At 39.4% G+C, this 14,374-nt stretch overlaps 1 protein-coding gene across 17 annotated transcripts in view; it reads left to right on the top strand.

Moving 5' to 3' along the window:
* Positions 1-14,374, top strand: part of ATP8B4 (ATPase phospholipid transporting 8B4 (putative)) — a 335,711-nt gene that overhangs the window by 177,360 nt on the left and 143,977 nt on the right. For all 17 annotated transcript variants that reach the window (XR_015134453.1, XR_015134452.1, XR_015134455.1 and 14 more), the window contains one exon: positions 11,991-12,063. Coding sequence is in view for 10 of the 17 variants with exons in the window: in XM_086320812.1 (XP_086176938.1) it covers positions 11,991-12,063 (73 nt within the window). In the remaining 7 variants the exon portion in view is untranslated. The remainder of the gene's footprint in view (positions 1-11,990; positions 12,064-14,374) is intronic.

The raw sequence follows: 14,374 nt of genomic DNA, 5'->3' as shown, positions 1-14,374 counted from the left end.
CAGACAGGTGGCAAGAGAAAAGAAGCAGAGTAAGATAAACTAAGGGAGACTGAGTTCATATAGGTATTATTAATATTTTCTGCTTTTTTGGCCTGTTGGATGACATTAGCAGACTAATGGTCAAATCTTTGTAGAGAATGGTCAGATAACTTATTCTAAGTGTTTTATTATTTTTGGAAATATTTAATAAGTTAGTGAATAGAGGGGAAAATACACATAGGGGTGTGTGGGTCAGAGGACAATGAGCACAAGGATCTAGCATGAGGAGAGAGATTTTCTCCACTTTATCTCTCTGCTTTATTATCCCAGTAGGAATCCATATTGACCATATCAGATTCTTCCTTATCAGGGATTCTTTGCATGCCTTGGGATTTTGCAGATTGTTTTCTTTTTTTTAAAATTATTTATTTTAATTGGAGGCTAATGACTTTACAATATTATATTGATTTTGCCATACATCAACATGAATCTGCCACAGGTGTACACGTGTTTCCCATCCTGAACCCCCCTCCGACCTCCCTCCCCATACCATCCCTCTGGGTCATCCCAGCACCAGCCCCGAGCATCCTATATCATGCATCGAACCTGGACTGGAGATTTGTTTCACATATGATATTATACATGTTTCAATGCCATTCTCCCAAATCATCCCACCCTCACCCTCTCCCACAGAATCCAAAAGACTGTTCTATACATCTGTGTCTCTTTTGCTGTCTCGCATACAGGGTTATCATTACCATCTTTCTACATTTGTTATTTAGAAACGAATTTAATGAATTCTAAACGAATGCGTTATTTAACGCATCTTTCTATATGTGTTAGTATAGTGTATTGGTGTTTTTCTTTCTGGCTTACTTCACTCTGTATAATAGGCTCCAGTTTCATCCACCTCATTAGAACTGATTCAAATGTATTCTTTTTAATGGCTGAGTAATACTCCATTGTGTATATGTACCACAGCTTTCTTATCCATTCATCTGCTGATGGACATCTAGGTTGCTTCCATGTTCTGGCTATTATAAACAGTGCTGCGATGAACATTGGGGTACACGTGTCTCTTTCCCTTCTGGTTTCCTCATTGTGTATGCCCCAGCAGTGGGATTGCTGGGTTGTATGGCAGTTCTATTTCCAGTTTTTTAAGGAATCTCCACACTCTTCTCCATAGTGGCTGATCTAGTTTGTATTCCCACCAACAGTGTAAGAGGGTTCCCTTTTTCCACACCCTCTCCAGCATATATTGCTTGTAGACTTTTGAGTTGCAGCCATTCTGACTGGCATGAAATGGTACCTCATTGTGGCTTTGATTTGCATTTCTCTGATAATGAGTGATGTTGAGCATCTTTTCTTGTGTTTGTTAGCCATATGTCTTCTTTGGAGAAATGTCTGTTTAGTTCTTTGGCCCATTTTTTGATTGGGTCATTTATTTTTCTGGAATTGAGCTGCAGGAGTTGCTTGTATATTTTTGAGATTAATTCTTTGTCAGTTGCTTCATTTACTATTATTTTCTCCCATTCTGAAGGCTGTCTTTTCACCTTGCTTATTGTTTCCTTTGTTGTGCAGAAGATTTTAATTTTAATTAGGTCCCATTTGATTATTTTTGCTTTTATTTCCAATATTCTGGGAGATGGATCATAGAGGATCCTGCTGTGATTTATGTCAGAGAGTGTTTTGCCTATGTTCTCCTCTAGGAGTTGTATAGTTTCTGGTCTTACATTTAGATCTTTAATCCATTTTGAGTTTATTTTTGTGTATGGTGTTAGAAAGTGTTTCTAGTTTCATTCTTTTACAAGTGGTTGACCAGTTTTCCCAGCACCACTTGTTAAAGAGATTGTCTTTTCTCCATTGTATATTTTTGCCTCCTTTGTCAAAGATAAGGTGTCCATAGGTCCATGGGTTTATCTCTGGGCTTTCTATTTTGTTCCATTGATCTATATTTCTGTCTTTGTGCTAGTACCATCCTGTCTTGATGACTGTGACTTTGTAGTAGAGCCTGAAGTCAGGCAGATTGATCCTCCAGTTCCATTCTTCTTTCTCAAGATTGCTTTGGCTATTCGAGGTTTTTTCTATTTCCATACAAGTTGTGAAATTATTTGTTTTAGCTCTGTGAAAAATACCATTGGTAGCTTGATAGAGATTGCATTGAATCTATAGATTGCTTTGGGTAGTATACTCATTTTCACTATATTGATTCTTCTGATCCATGAACACGGTATATTTCTCCATGTATTAGTGTCCTCTTTGATTTCTTTCACTAGTATTTTATAGTTTTGTATATATAGGTCTTTTGTTTCATTAGGTAGATATATTCCTAAGTATTTTATTCTTTTCGTTGCAATGGTGAATGGAATTGTTTCCTTAATTTCTCTTTCTGTTTTCTCATTATTAGTGTATAGGAATGCAAGGGATTTCTGTGTGTTGATTTTATATCCTGCAACTTTACTATATTCAGTGATTAGCTCTAGTAATTTTCTGGTGGAGTCTTTAGGGTTTTCTATGTAGAGGATCATGTCATCTGTGAAGAGTGAGAGTTTTACTTCTTCTTTTCCAATTTGTATTCCTTTTATTTCTTTTTCTGCTCTGATTGCTGTGGCCAAAACTTCTAAAACTATGTTGAATAGTAGTGGTGAAAGTGGGCACCCTTGTCTTGTTCCTGACTTTAGGGGAAATGCTTTCAATTTTTCACCATTGAGGATAATGTTTTCTGTGGATTTGTCATGCTGCTGCTGCTGCTAAGTTGCTTCAGTTGTGTCCGACTCTGTGCGACCCCATAGACGGCAGCCCACCAGGCTCCCCAGTCCCCGGGATTCTCCAGGCAAGAACACTGGAGTGGGTTGCCATTTCCTTCTCCAATGAATGGAAGTGAAAAGTGAAAGTGAAGTCGCTTAGTCGTGTCCAACTCTTAGCGACCCCATGGATTGTAGCCTACCAGGCTCCTCCGTCCATGGATTTTCCAGGCAAGAGTACTAGAGTGGGGTGCCATTGCCTTCTCTGGTGGATTTGTCATATATAGCTTTTATTATGTTGAGGTATGTTCCTTCTATTCCTGCTTTCTGGAGAGTTTTTATCATAAATGGATGTTGAATCTTGTCAAAGGCTTTCTCTGCATCTATTGAGATAATCATATGGCTTTTATTTTTCAATTTGTTAATGTGGTGTATTACATTGATTGATTTGTGGATATTGAGGAATCCTTGCATCCCTGGGATAAAGCTCACTTGGTCATGGTGTATGATCTGTTTAATGTGTTGTTGGATTCTGACTGCTAGAATTTTGTTAAGGATTTTTGCATCTATGTTCATCGGTGATATTGGCTTGTAGTTTTCTTTTTTTGTGGCATCTTTGTCAGGTTTTGGTATTAGGGTGATGGTGGCCTCATAGAATGAGTTTGGAAGTTTACCTTCCTCTGCAATTTTCTGGAATTGTCTGAGTAGGATAGGTGTTAGCTCTTCTCTAAATTTTTGGTAGAATTCAGCTGTGAAGCCATCTAGACCTGGGCTTTTGTTTGCTTGAAGATTTCTGATTACGGTTTCAATTTCCGTGCTTGTGATGGGTCTGTTAAGATTTTCTATTTCTTCCTGGTTCAGTTTGAAAAGTTGTACTTTTCTAAGAATTTGTCCATTTCTTCCAAGTTGTCCATTTTATTTGCATACAGTTGCTGTAGTAGTCTCTTATGATCCTTTGTATTTCTGTGTTGTCTGTTGTGATCTCTCCATTTTCATTTCTAATTTTATTGATTTGATTTTTCTCCCTTTGTTTCTTGATGAGTCTGGCTAATGGTTTGTCAATATCCTCTCAAATAACCAGCTTTTGGCTTTGTTGATTTTTGCTATGGTTTCTTTTGCATTTATTTCTGCCCTAATTTTTAAGATTTCTTTCCTTCTACTGACCCTGGGGTTCTTCATTTATTCCTTTTCTAGTTGCTTTAGGTGTAGAGTTAGGTTATTTATTTGACTTTTTTCTTGTTTCTTGAGGTATGCCTGCATTGCTATGAACCTTCCCCTTAGCACTGCTTTTACAGTGTCCCACAGGTTTTGGGTTGTTGTGTTTTCATTTTCATTCATTTCTATGCAAATTTTGATTTCTTTTTTGATTTCTTCTGTGATTTGTTGGTTATTCAGCAGCATGTTGTTCAGCCTCCATATGTTGTAATTTTTAATAGTTTTTCTCCTGTAATTGAGATCTAATCTTACTGCATTGTGGTCAGAAAAGATGCTTGGAATGATTTCTATTTTTTTGAATTTAGCAAGGCTAGATTTATGGCCCAGGCTGTGATCTATCCTGGAGAAGGTTCCGTGTGCAGTTGAGAAAAAGGTGAAATTCATTGTTTTGGGGTGAAATGTCATATAGATATCAATTAGGTCTAACTGGTCTATTGTATCATTTAAAGTTTGTGTTTCCTTGTTAATTTTCTGTTTAGTTGATCTATCCATAGGTGTGCGTGGGGTACAAAGGTCTCCCATTATTATTGTGTTATTGTTAATTTCCCCTTTCATACTTGTTAGCATTTGTCTTACATATTGCAGTGCTCCTATGTTGGGTGCATATATATTTATAATTGTTATGTCTTCTTCTTGGATTGATCCTTTGATCATTGTATAGTGTCCTTCTTTGTCTCTTTTCACAGCCTTTGTTTTAAAGTCTATTTTATCTGATATGAGTATTGCTACTCCTGCTTTCTTTTGGTCTCTATTTGTGTGGAATATCTTTTTCCAGCCCTTCACTTTCAGTCTGTATGTGTCCCTTGTTTTGAGGTGGGTCTCTTGTAGACAACATATATAGGAGTCTTATTTTTGTATCCATTCTGCCAGTCTTTGTCTTTTCGTTGGGGTACTCAACCCATTTACGTTTAAGGTAATTATTTATAAGTATGATCCTGTTGTCATTTACTTTATTGTTTTGGGTTTGAGTTTATACACCCTTTTTGTGTTTCCTGTCTAGAGATCCTTTAGCATTTGTTGGAGATCTGATTTGGTGGTGCTGACTTATCTCAGCTTTTGCTTATCTGTAAAGCTTTTGATTTCTCATTCATATTTGAAAGAGATCCTTGCTGGGTACAGTAATTCTGGCTATAGGTTATTTTCTTTCATCATTTTAAGAATGTCCTGCCATTCCCTCCTAGCCTGAAGAGTTTCTATTGAAAGATCAGCTGTTATCCTTAGAGGAATCCCCTTGTGTGTTATTTGTTGTTTTTCCCTTGCTGCTTTTAATATTTGTTCTTTGTGTTTGATCTTTGTTAATTTGATTAATATGTGTCTTGGAGTGTTTTGCCTTGGATTTATCCTGTTTGGGACTCTCTGTGTTTCTTGGACTTGGGTGATTTTTTTCCTTCCCCATTTTAGGGAAGTTTTCAATGATTATCTCCTTAAGTATTTTCTCATGGTCTTTCTTTTTGACTTCTTCTGGGACTCCTATGATTTGAATGTTGGGGCATTTAACATTGTCCCAGAGGTCTCTGAGATTGTCCTCATTTCTTTTAATTCATTTTTCTTTTTTCCTCTCTGATTCATTTATTTCTACCATTTTATCTTCTACCTCACTAGTCCTATCTTCTGCCTCCGTTATTCTACTATTTGTTGCCTCCAGAGTGTTTTTGATCTCATTTATTATATTATTCATTATATATTGACTCTTTTTTATTTCTTCTAGGTCCTTGTTAAACCTTTCTTGCATCTTCTAAATCCTTGTCTCCAGGCTATTTATCTGTGATTCCATTTTGTTTTCAAGATTTTGGATCATTTTCACTAACATTATTTGGAATTCTTTATCAGGTAGACTCCCTATCTCTTCCTCTTTGGTTTGGTGGGCATTTATTGTGTTCCTTTACCTGCTGAGTATTCCTCTATCTCTTCATCTTGTTTATATTGCTGAGTTTGGGGTGGCCTTTCTGTATTCTGGCAGTTTGCGGAGTTCTCTTTATTGTGGAGTTTCCTCACTGTGGGTGGGGTTGTACGGGTGGCTTGTCAAGGTTTCCTGGTTAGGGAAGCTTGTGTCAGTGTTCTGATGGGTGGAGCTGGATTTCTTCTCTCTGGGGTGCAATGAAGTGTCCAGTAATGAGTTATGAGATGTCAGTGGTTTTGGAGTGACTTTGGGCAGCCTGTATATTGAAGCTCAGGGCAGTGTTCCTGTGTTGCTGGGGAATTTGCATGGTACGTCTTGCTCTGGAACTTGTTGGCCCTTGGGTGGTGCTTGGTTTCAGTGTAGGTTTGGATGCGTTTGATGAGCTCCTGTCTATTAATGTTCCCTGGAGTCAGGATTTCTCTGGTGTTCTCAGGATTTGGACTTAAGCCTCCTGCTTCTGGTTTTCAGTCTTATTTTTACAATAGCCTCAAGACTTCTCCATCTATACAGCACCATTGATAAAACATCTAGGTTAAAGATGAAAAGTTTCTCCACAGTGAGGGACACCCAGAGAGGTTCACAGAGTTACATGGAGAAGAGAAGAGGGAGGAAGGAGATAGAGGTGACCAGGATGAGATGAGGTGGAATCAAAAGAGGAGAGAGCAAGCTAGCCAGTAATCACTTCCTTATGTGCGCTCCAGAGTCTGGACTGCTCAGAGATGTTCATGGAGTTATACAGAGAAGAGAAGAGGGAGGAAGGAGACAGAGGTGGCCAGGAGGATAAAGGGGGAAATCAAAAGGAGAGAGAAAGATCCAGCCAGTAATCAGTTCCCTAAGTGTTCTCCACCGTCCAGAACACACAAAGAGATTCACAGAGTTGGGTAGAGAAGAGAAGGGGGAGGGAGGAGATAGAGGCAACCTGGTAGAGAAAAAGGAGAGTTCAAAAGGGGAGAGAGCAATCCAGCCAGTAATCTTGCTGCCAAGTAAAAATGGGTACTGAAGATTGGGTTCTTAAAGGTACAAAGTTGATAACAAATACCAAAAAGCAAAGATTAAAAATCTAGAGTAGAGGTTGGATTTTCAAAAATATAATATTAAAGAAAAAAAGTCACAAAAATTATAAAATTTATATATACGAAGTTTGCTTTAAAAAATAGAGTCTCTTTTTTTTTTGCAAAGTAATAGTAGGTTATAAAAATGAAAATTAATGGAGTAATAGAGAACTTAAAATTAAAAAAAAATAAAGAATGATAGTAAAAATAGTAAAAATATATTTAGGACTTTCTCTGGTGGTGGTGTGGGCAGTGTGGGGTCAGTTCATTTTTGAATAGTTCCTTGATCCGGCTTATATATCTCAAAATTCATAGGCCCCTTCCTATGGTGAACATTTTTTTAGGCTCACTTGTTCAGTTGTGCTGTGGGGAGGGAGAGGCGCTGCGAACAAATAATACTGGCATGTGCTCGCAGTGTCTCGGCCATACTGGGCCTGCCCCCGCTCATGGCGTGTGTGCTTTCCCTGTCTACACTGCTTAGGCTCTAGGTGCTCTGCTGGGAACTGTCTGAGGCTGGCCCTGGGTTGTATGTACTTCCCAGGTCTAAGCCGATCAGGTTCAGGTACACGGGTAGTCCTCAGAGGCGCAGACTCGGTTGGGCCTGCATTTTGTGCCCTTCCCAGGTCCAAGCAGCTCAGGTGACCAGGTGTTTGGCGAGCGCAGTCGCTGTGACTTATTACCTCCCCCGTCCCTGCCACCCGGGTTTCTGGGGGTACAACTGGCGCACCTTCTCAGGTGGATGTTGACTGTCCAGAATCCCAGGAAGTCTCAGTTAGCAACCAAGTCTGCTTGCAGTTTGGTAGATAATGCCTCTCTGGGGCTGTGATTGCCCCCTTCTGGCTCTGGCTGCCTGTCAGCGGAGGGGCATGGTCTGCAGCTGGCTCACTCTGTTCTGTGAGCGGGCCTGATGGTGTCTTCAGTTTAGTTCAGTTCAGTTGCTCAGTCGTGTCCTACTCCTTGAGACCGCATGAATCTCAGCACGCCAGGCCTCCCTGTCCAACACCAACTCCCGGAGTTCACTCAAACTCATGTCCATCGAGTCCGTGATGCCATCCAGCCATCTCATCCTCTGTCATCCCCTTCTCCTCCTGCCCCCAATCCCTCCCAGCATCAGGGTCTTTTCCAATGAGTCAACTCTTCGCATGAGGTGGCCAAAGTTTTGGAGTTTCAGCTTTAGCATCAGTCCTTCCAAAGAACACCCAGGACTGATCTCCTTTAGAATGAACTGGTTGGATCTCCTGGGAATCCAAGGGACTCTAAGGGCCTTCTCTAACACCACAGTTCAAAAGCATCAATTCTCCGGCACTTAGCTTTCTTCACAGTCCAACTCTCACATCCATACATGACTACTGGAAAAACCATAGCCTTGACTAGACAGACCTTTGTTGGCAAAGTAATGTCTCTGCTTTTGAACATGCTATCTAGGTTGGTCATAACTTTCCTTCCAAGGAGTAAGCGTCTTTTAATTTCATCGCTGCAATCACCATCTGCAGTGATTTTGGAGCCCCCAAAAATGAAGTCAGCCACTGTTTACACTGTTTCCCCATCTATTTCCCATGAAGTGATGGGACCAGATGCCATGATCTTTGTTTTCTGAATGTTGAGTTTTAAGCCAACTTTTTCACTCTCCTCTTTCACTTTCATCAAGAGGCTTTTGAGTTCCTCTTCACTTTCTGCCATAAGGGTGGTGTCATCTGCATATCTGAGGTTATTGATATTTCTCCTGGCAATCTTGATTCCAGCTTGTGCTTCTTCCAGCCCAGTGTTTCTCATGATGTACTCTGCATATAAGTTAAATAACCAAGGTGACAGTATACAGCCTTGATGTACTCCTTTTCCTATTTGGAACCAGTCTGTTGTTCCATGTCCGGGTTTAACTGTTGCTTCCTGACCTACATACAGATTTTTCAAGAGGCAGGTCAAGTGGTCTGGTATTCCTGTCTCTTTCAGAATTTTCCACAGTTTATTGTGATCCACACAGTCAAAGGCTTTGGCATAGTCAATAAAGCAGAAATAGATGTTTTTCTGGAACTCTCTTGCCTTTTCTATGATCCAGCAGACGCTGGCAATTTGATCTCTGGTTCCTCTGCCTTTTCTAAAACCAGCTTGAACATCTGGAAGTTCACGGTTTATGTATTGCTGAAGCCTGGCTTGGAGAATTTTGAGCGTTACTTTATTAGCATGTGCTGCTGCTGCTGTTAAGTCGCTTCAGTTGTGTCCGACTCTTAGCAACCCCATGGACTGCAGCCTACCAGGCTCCTCCATCCATGGGATTTTCTAGGCAAGAGTACTGGAGTGGGGTGCCATTGCCTTCTCCGTACTAGTGTGTGAGATGAGTACAATTGTGCGGTAGTTTGAGCATTCTGTGGCATTGCCTTTCTTTGGGATTGGAATGAAAACTGACCTTTTCCAGTCCTGTGGCCACTGCTGAGTTTTCCAAATTTGCTGGCATATTGAGTGCAGCACTTTCACAGCATCATCTTACAGGATCTTTCAGGATTTGAAATAGCTCAACTGGAATTCCATCACCTCCACTAGCTTTGTTGGTAGTGATGCTTTCTAAGGCACACTTGAATTCCCATTCCTGTCTTAGGTTAGGGCTTTTCGCTTGGTAGCTATCCCACAGTCTGGTTTGCTAGTCCAAGTTAGTTCCCTCAGGTTTCCCTTGGGCATTCAGGCCTGGTCCTTACTCTAAGCAATGCAACCCGCGCCTCCCTGCCCAGCCCCCACTTGCTAGTGGTGGATGCCGGCGTCTGCGCTGCTTCTCCACTGGGGGAGTTACCGTTGGGCACGTAATCTGTGGGTTTTAATTATTTATTTATTTTTCCTACCTATTATGTTGCCCTCTGTGGTTCCAAGGCTTGTCACAGACTCAGCAGTGAGAGTGTTTCCTGGTGTTTGGAAACTTCTCTCTTTTTTAAGACTCCCTTCCCAGGACGGATCTCCGTCCCTACCTGTTTTGCCTCTCTTTTTGTCTTTTATTTTTTTTTCTACCTCATTTCGAAGACAATGGGCTGCTTTTCTGGGTGCCTGATGTCCTCTGCTGGCATTCAGAAGTTGTTTTTTGGAATTTACTCAGCGTTCAAATGTTCTTTTAATGAATTTGTGGGGGAGAAAGTGATCTCCCCGTCCTATTCCTCCACCATCTTAGGACCGCCTCCGCAGATTGTTTTCTTAGAGACTTTATTCCACTATTGTTCCAAGTGTAGCAGTTAATTCAAGTAATTCCTGTGGATACCACCAGACTTTTAAAAGCATCTTTTCCAGTTGCTTCAGTTTTATGGGGGGAAATATTAATACACTAGAGAAAAACAAGTTAGAATTAAGTAAGAAAACTCAGGTTTTGATTTATTCCCCCCAAACAGTGGCTGTTGTTACTTGTCTGTTACTTAACTCTTGTTTGTACTGTTGTTACTTAACTCTCAAATGTATATTTTGAAATGTATAAGAGATCCTATAGAGTTTCCTTTTAACTTGGGTTGACTTTTCCATTTGGGTGGAAGAGGTAGGTTGTGGTCCTTCCTAGAGCTTAGAGTATATAGATAGGAGGAATAAGAGTTTGCTAATGAGAGTTAGTGTCTTCTCAGCATCTTCTTGATGCAGAGGAACTTTCAATAGAGACTTCAGGGAAATTCAGTAGCAGTGCAGTTTCCATAAATAAAGACACGGTCTCTGTCCTGGTCTTATTTTATCTGAGATACTGTTCCCTGAGACATGTCACTAATGCCTCAAAGTAGATACCCCAGGACAAACAGACCAACGCATAATCTATTCATACCTGTAAAAAGAAATAAAATGAGATTTAAAGGCTTCCTAGGTTCTCTCATTGTCAACAAACTAGATAAAGTGCAGAAAAGTATGGTATTGGAAAAATGAATGAATTCTGGCTAGAGATGAAAATGCTTCAGTTGAAAACTTTCCAGAACAACATGTACTTGGAGTCGTATTAAAGAGAAATTCTTTGAGTGTTTAAGCCAAATGACCCAGCAGGGTTGATAGTGTGAGGTATATTTCACAGTTGTATAAATATTTAAAACTGTTTTCCAGCCTATAAAACAAGTAAATTAGGTTGTTTTTCAAAAACTTCACAATGAAATTAACCTGCCCACCTTAACTTGTTGGGAAACCTGCCCTTCTTGTAACAGCCTTCTCTCCTAGAAGAAGTTGCTGGGAAGGAGGTGTGATGAAGGTTTCCAACTCAGAAAACAAAGCTGGTTTACATTTCAGAGAACTTCAGAAACAGCATCATGGATACTCACAGGTGGTGTGTTTCCAGATGGGCTGTCTGCCTAACTTGTTGAGAGGGGCCTGACCAAAGAGGCACAACAGCTTTTTGTCATAAACCGCTTTGAACTTGGTGAAGGTAGACTTGGGACTCCATTATATATATGAACCTCGAAGAAAACAGTGTAACATCTTGACCGTGTTCTCAATTCTGAGCTGTTCATCCTAGCTGTTAGAATGCCACCAAGCCTGTCCTTTGGCCAGAATACTGTGGATGATTTGTAGGTGGTCTTTCTTGTTCAGTTTTTTTTTTGTCATTGATTGCTGCTCTTGTCCTTTCCAGAATTTTTGTTCTTTTCCTCTTGCATTCTAGCTGTTGCCCTGGACTACTCTCCCTTGCCTCTGTCTCCTTCATATATTGCCTCCAGTTAAACAGACTTCTGAGACAACAGCCCTAATGTTTTTATATTAACATAGAGCTTGAAAAGAATATTAATGACTAAAGTTATTCCTTTCCTTCCCGCTGAGCTTTTTTGTTTTTGAATGTTCTGCAAGTAAGAGTTAACAGCTGCTGTATACAGCTGGCACCATGGAGTGGTAGGAAGAGTACACGCCAAGAGTTAGGCATTTTGAGTCTAGCCCTAGAGATGACTAACTCACTGGGTCTTTGGGCAAATCGTTTGACCTCTTTTGACCTCTCTCTAGTTCCCACATCACTCAGGTAAATGACTTTGTTATTCAAGGCTCTTTGAACTGAGCATTCTAGGAAAAAAGTTTTACTTGCTGCTTCTGTCATATGATGCTGTATTGTGAATACATTTTCTTGATTCTTTTCTCTATTCCTGAAAAAAAAATTAATTTTGTTTTTGTTCTTAGACTGCAGAATGAAAAATGGATGAACGTCAAAGTGGGAGACATCATTAAATTAGAAAATAACCAATTTGTTGCTGTGAGTATTTTGTATTGTTTAAAGACTTTATCTCAGGTTAAAATAGTATATGTACTAAACTATTTACACTTGCAAATTCAGCAAATCTGTACTAATTTAGCATAACTAAGGGAATACCAAGAAGCATTATTATAATGTCTCAATTATAAGATACTTTTAAGGACATATTGATTAATTACTTTCAGTAACATGATAATTCAGACAAGGCTGAGTGATTGTCACCTTGTTATTTTCTTTCGGGTCTTTTATTTATTTTTTTAAATTTTTAAAAATTTTTTTATTTTTATTTTTTTCTTTCGGGTCTTTTAACCTAATAGATAAAAAGATTTAAAATCGTTTGATGTAAATAACAGCTTTTAAAATGCTCCAGAATACTTTAAAAATAGTTCATTCCTGCGTAGTTGGAATACTGTCCCTTAACAATGGAATTAATGCTGTTAATTTGCAGGATTTTAGGAGAAAAGACTAGCTAGAGAAAGAGGAAAATGAATGCTCTCTCCTGAGTAATCACAATCAGAAAATGTTGACTGAATGTTCTCACTAAATGCTATTTTTGAGGTTTTACTTTGTCTTTCAAATGCACTATAATTTATGTTTTCAAAATTCCTGGGTTACAGTTCTCTTAATAAAATTCAAGGGGTCAATTCAGACTAAAATATGTGACTAACTATAGGTCATATTAAATGCAAGGATATATATAAAAGCTATTCAGAACAGGATTAAAAATTCTATATAGTCTTTATGTCAAATGTATATTAGATTAGTGAGGAAAATTTTTGTGTTAATACCATTTTATTTATCAAGTTGTGTTCTTCATTAAATCTGAGACATTTTCCCACAGGATAAAATAAATGGCTCCAAGATCTATTTATAAGAACTACTCAGTTGAGACTCTTAAATAGTCACTTTCAGAAGCAGTTTTCTTTCATTAAGTCATTTTCTGTGTATAGTGATTCTTGAGAGCAACCCATGCTAAGGCAACTAGTCAGTGAACAGGACATTCAAAAAAAGTTCACGGGAATTTGCTGTATGACTCAAGGAAGTCAAACAGGGGCTCTGTAACAATCTAGAGGAGTGGGATGAGGAGGGAGGTGGCGGGGAGGTTCAAGAGGGAGGGGACACATCTATACCTATGGCTGATTCATGTTGTTTGGCCAAAACCAACACAATACTGTAAAGCAATGATTCTTCAATTAAAAATAAATAAAGTAAAAAAAGTAGGATTAGCACACTTAGAGAGGAGACAACGTAGAATTCCCTCATCCTTTCTGCTACATGGGGACACAGAAGGAAGATGGCTGTCACTGGTTGAGGACATCCTGCAGTGAGTGTCTTGATCTTGGAATTCCCAGCCTCTGGAACTATCAGAGATAAATTTCTATTGTTTAAAAGTCAAAAAAAGAAAAAAAAAAAAGTTCACACTTTAAGTAGAGAAGTGCTTATTTCTCTGACCCCATAGTGTATCTGTGTTCCAACTTGCCTTCTAAAGCCTTAATATTCTAACTTGCACTTTCCTTGGTCTTTGTTTTTAATTTAGTTGTATTTTCTGTGTTACAGTATACATGCTGCTTGTTATTGCAAACGTTTCTGTGGAATGAAACATGGAGTCAAGTATAAGTGCACGCATCACATGGCAGGAAACCAGTTCCACAAACACATTTCCACAAACACGTCGTTAGCATTGGTTTAAAATGAATCCACATTTAGATGAGTTCCCATGAAGTTCGTGATCCATGTGTCCCAACACTATCCAGTAGCACTTTCTGCAGTGAAGAAGATGTTTTATGTGCTGTCCAAATATAGAACAGTCAGAAGCACCTTGTGGATATGGAATCCTGGTAATGTGGTTATGCAACTGAGGAACTGAAAGTTAAATTCTATTTAATTTTAATTAATTTAGATTTAAATAGCCACATGTGACTTGTGGCTTTCTTATTGGACAGTGCAGATGTAGCCTTTTCATTGTGGTCATGTGATGGGGCGGAAACGCTTATTTATTCCCAGCCCTTCCCTGGGTCCTGTTGTTCTTGCTTTCACTTGGAGGGACAGCAACAAAATAACACTGAGCATCTTGCACCCCCTTGCTTGCTCCCCTCTTTCCCAGGAGTGACTTCTCTGATTGTCAAGTGTGGGGCAGTAACAGGTGTGCATGACCTGACACCTCCTTCCTTCCCTTTCTCTTCAGGCTCTGTCTATGTACAGAGAGAACATTCTGCCCTGCTTGGTCACAGCATTCATTTTATAGGAGTAAATCCCCATGGTGGGGGTGATGGGAGGGTCTGGGTAATTTCTATCTTCCAGAGAGCTTCAT

This window comes from Bos grunniens, chromosome 10, assembly GCF_055505025.1.
Source record: "Bos grunniens cultivar Pamir isolate PY7600 chromosome 10, Bosgru_T2T1.0, whole genome shotgun sequence".
In the NCBI taxonomy this organism is placed as follows: domain Eukaryota; kingdom Metazoa; phylum Chordata; class Mammalia; order Artiodactyla; family Bovidae; genus Bos; species Bos grunniens.
The sequence above is the reverse complement of the archived record's forward strand: the minus strand, read 5'-3'. Positions and strand labels throughout refer to the sequence as shown.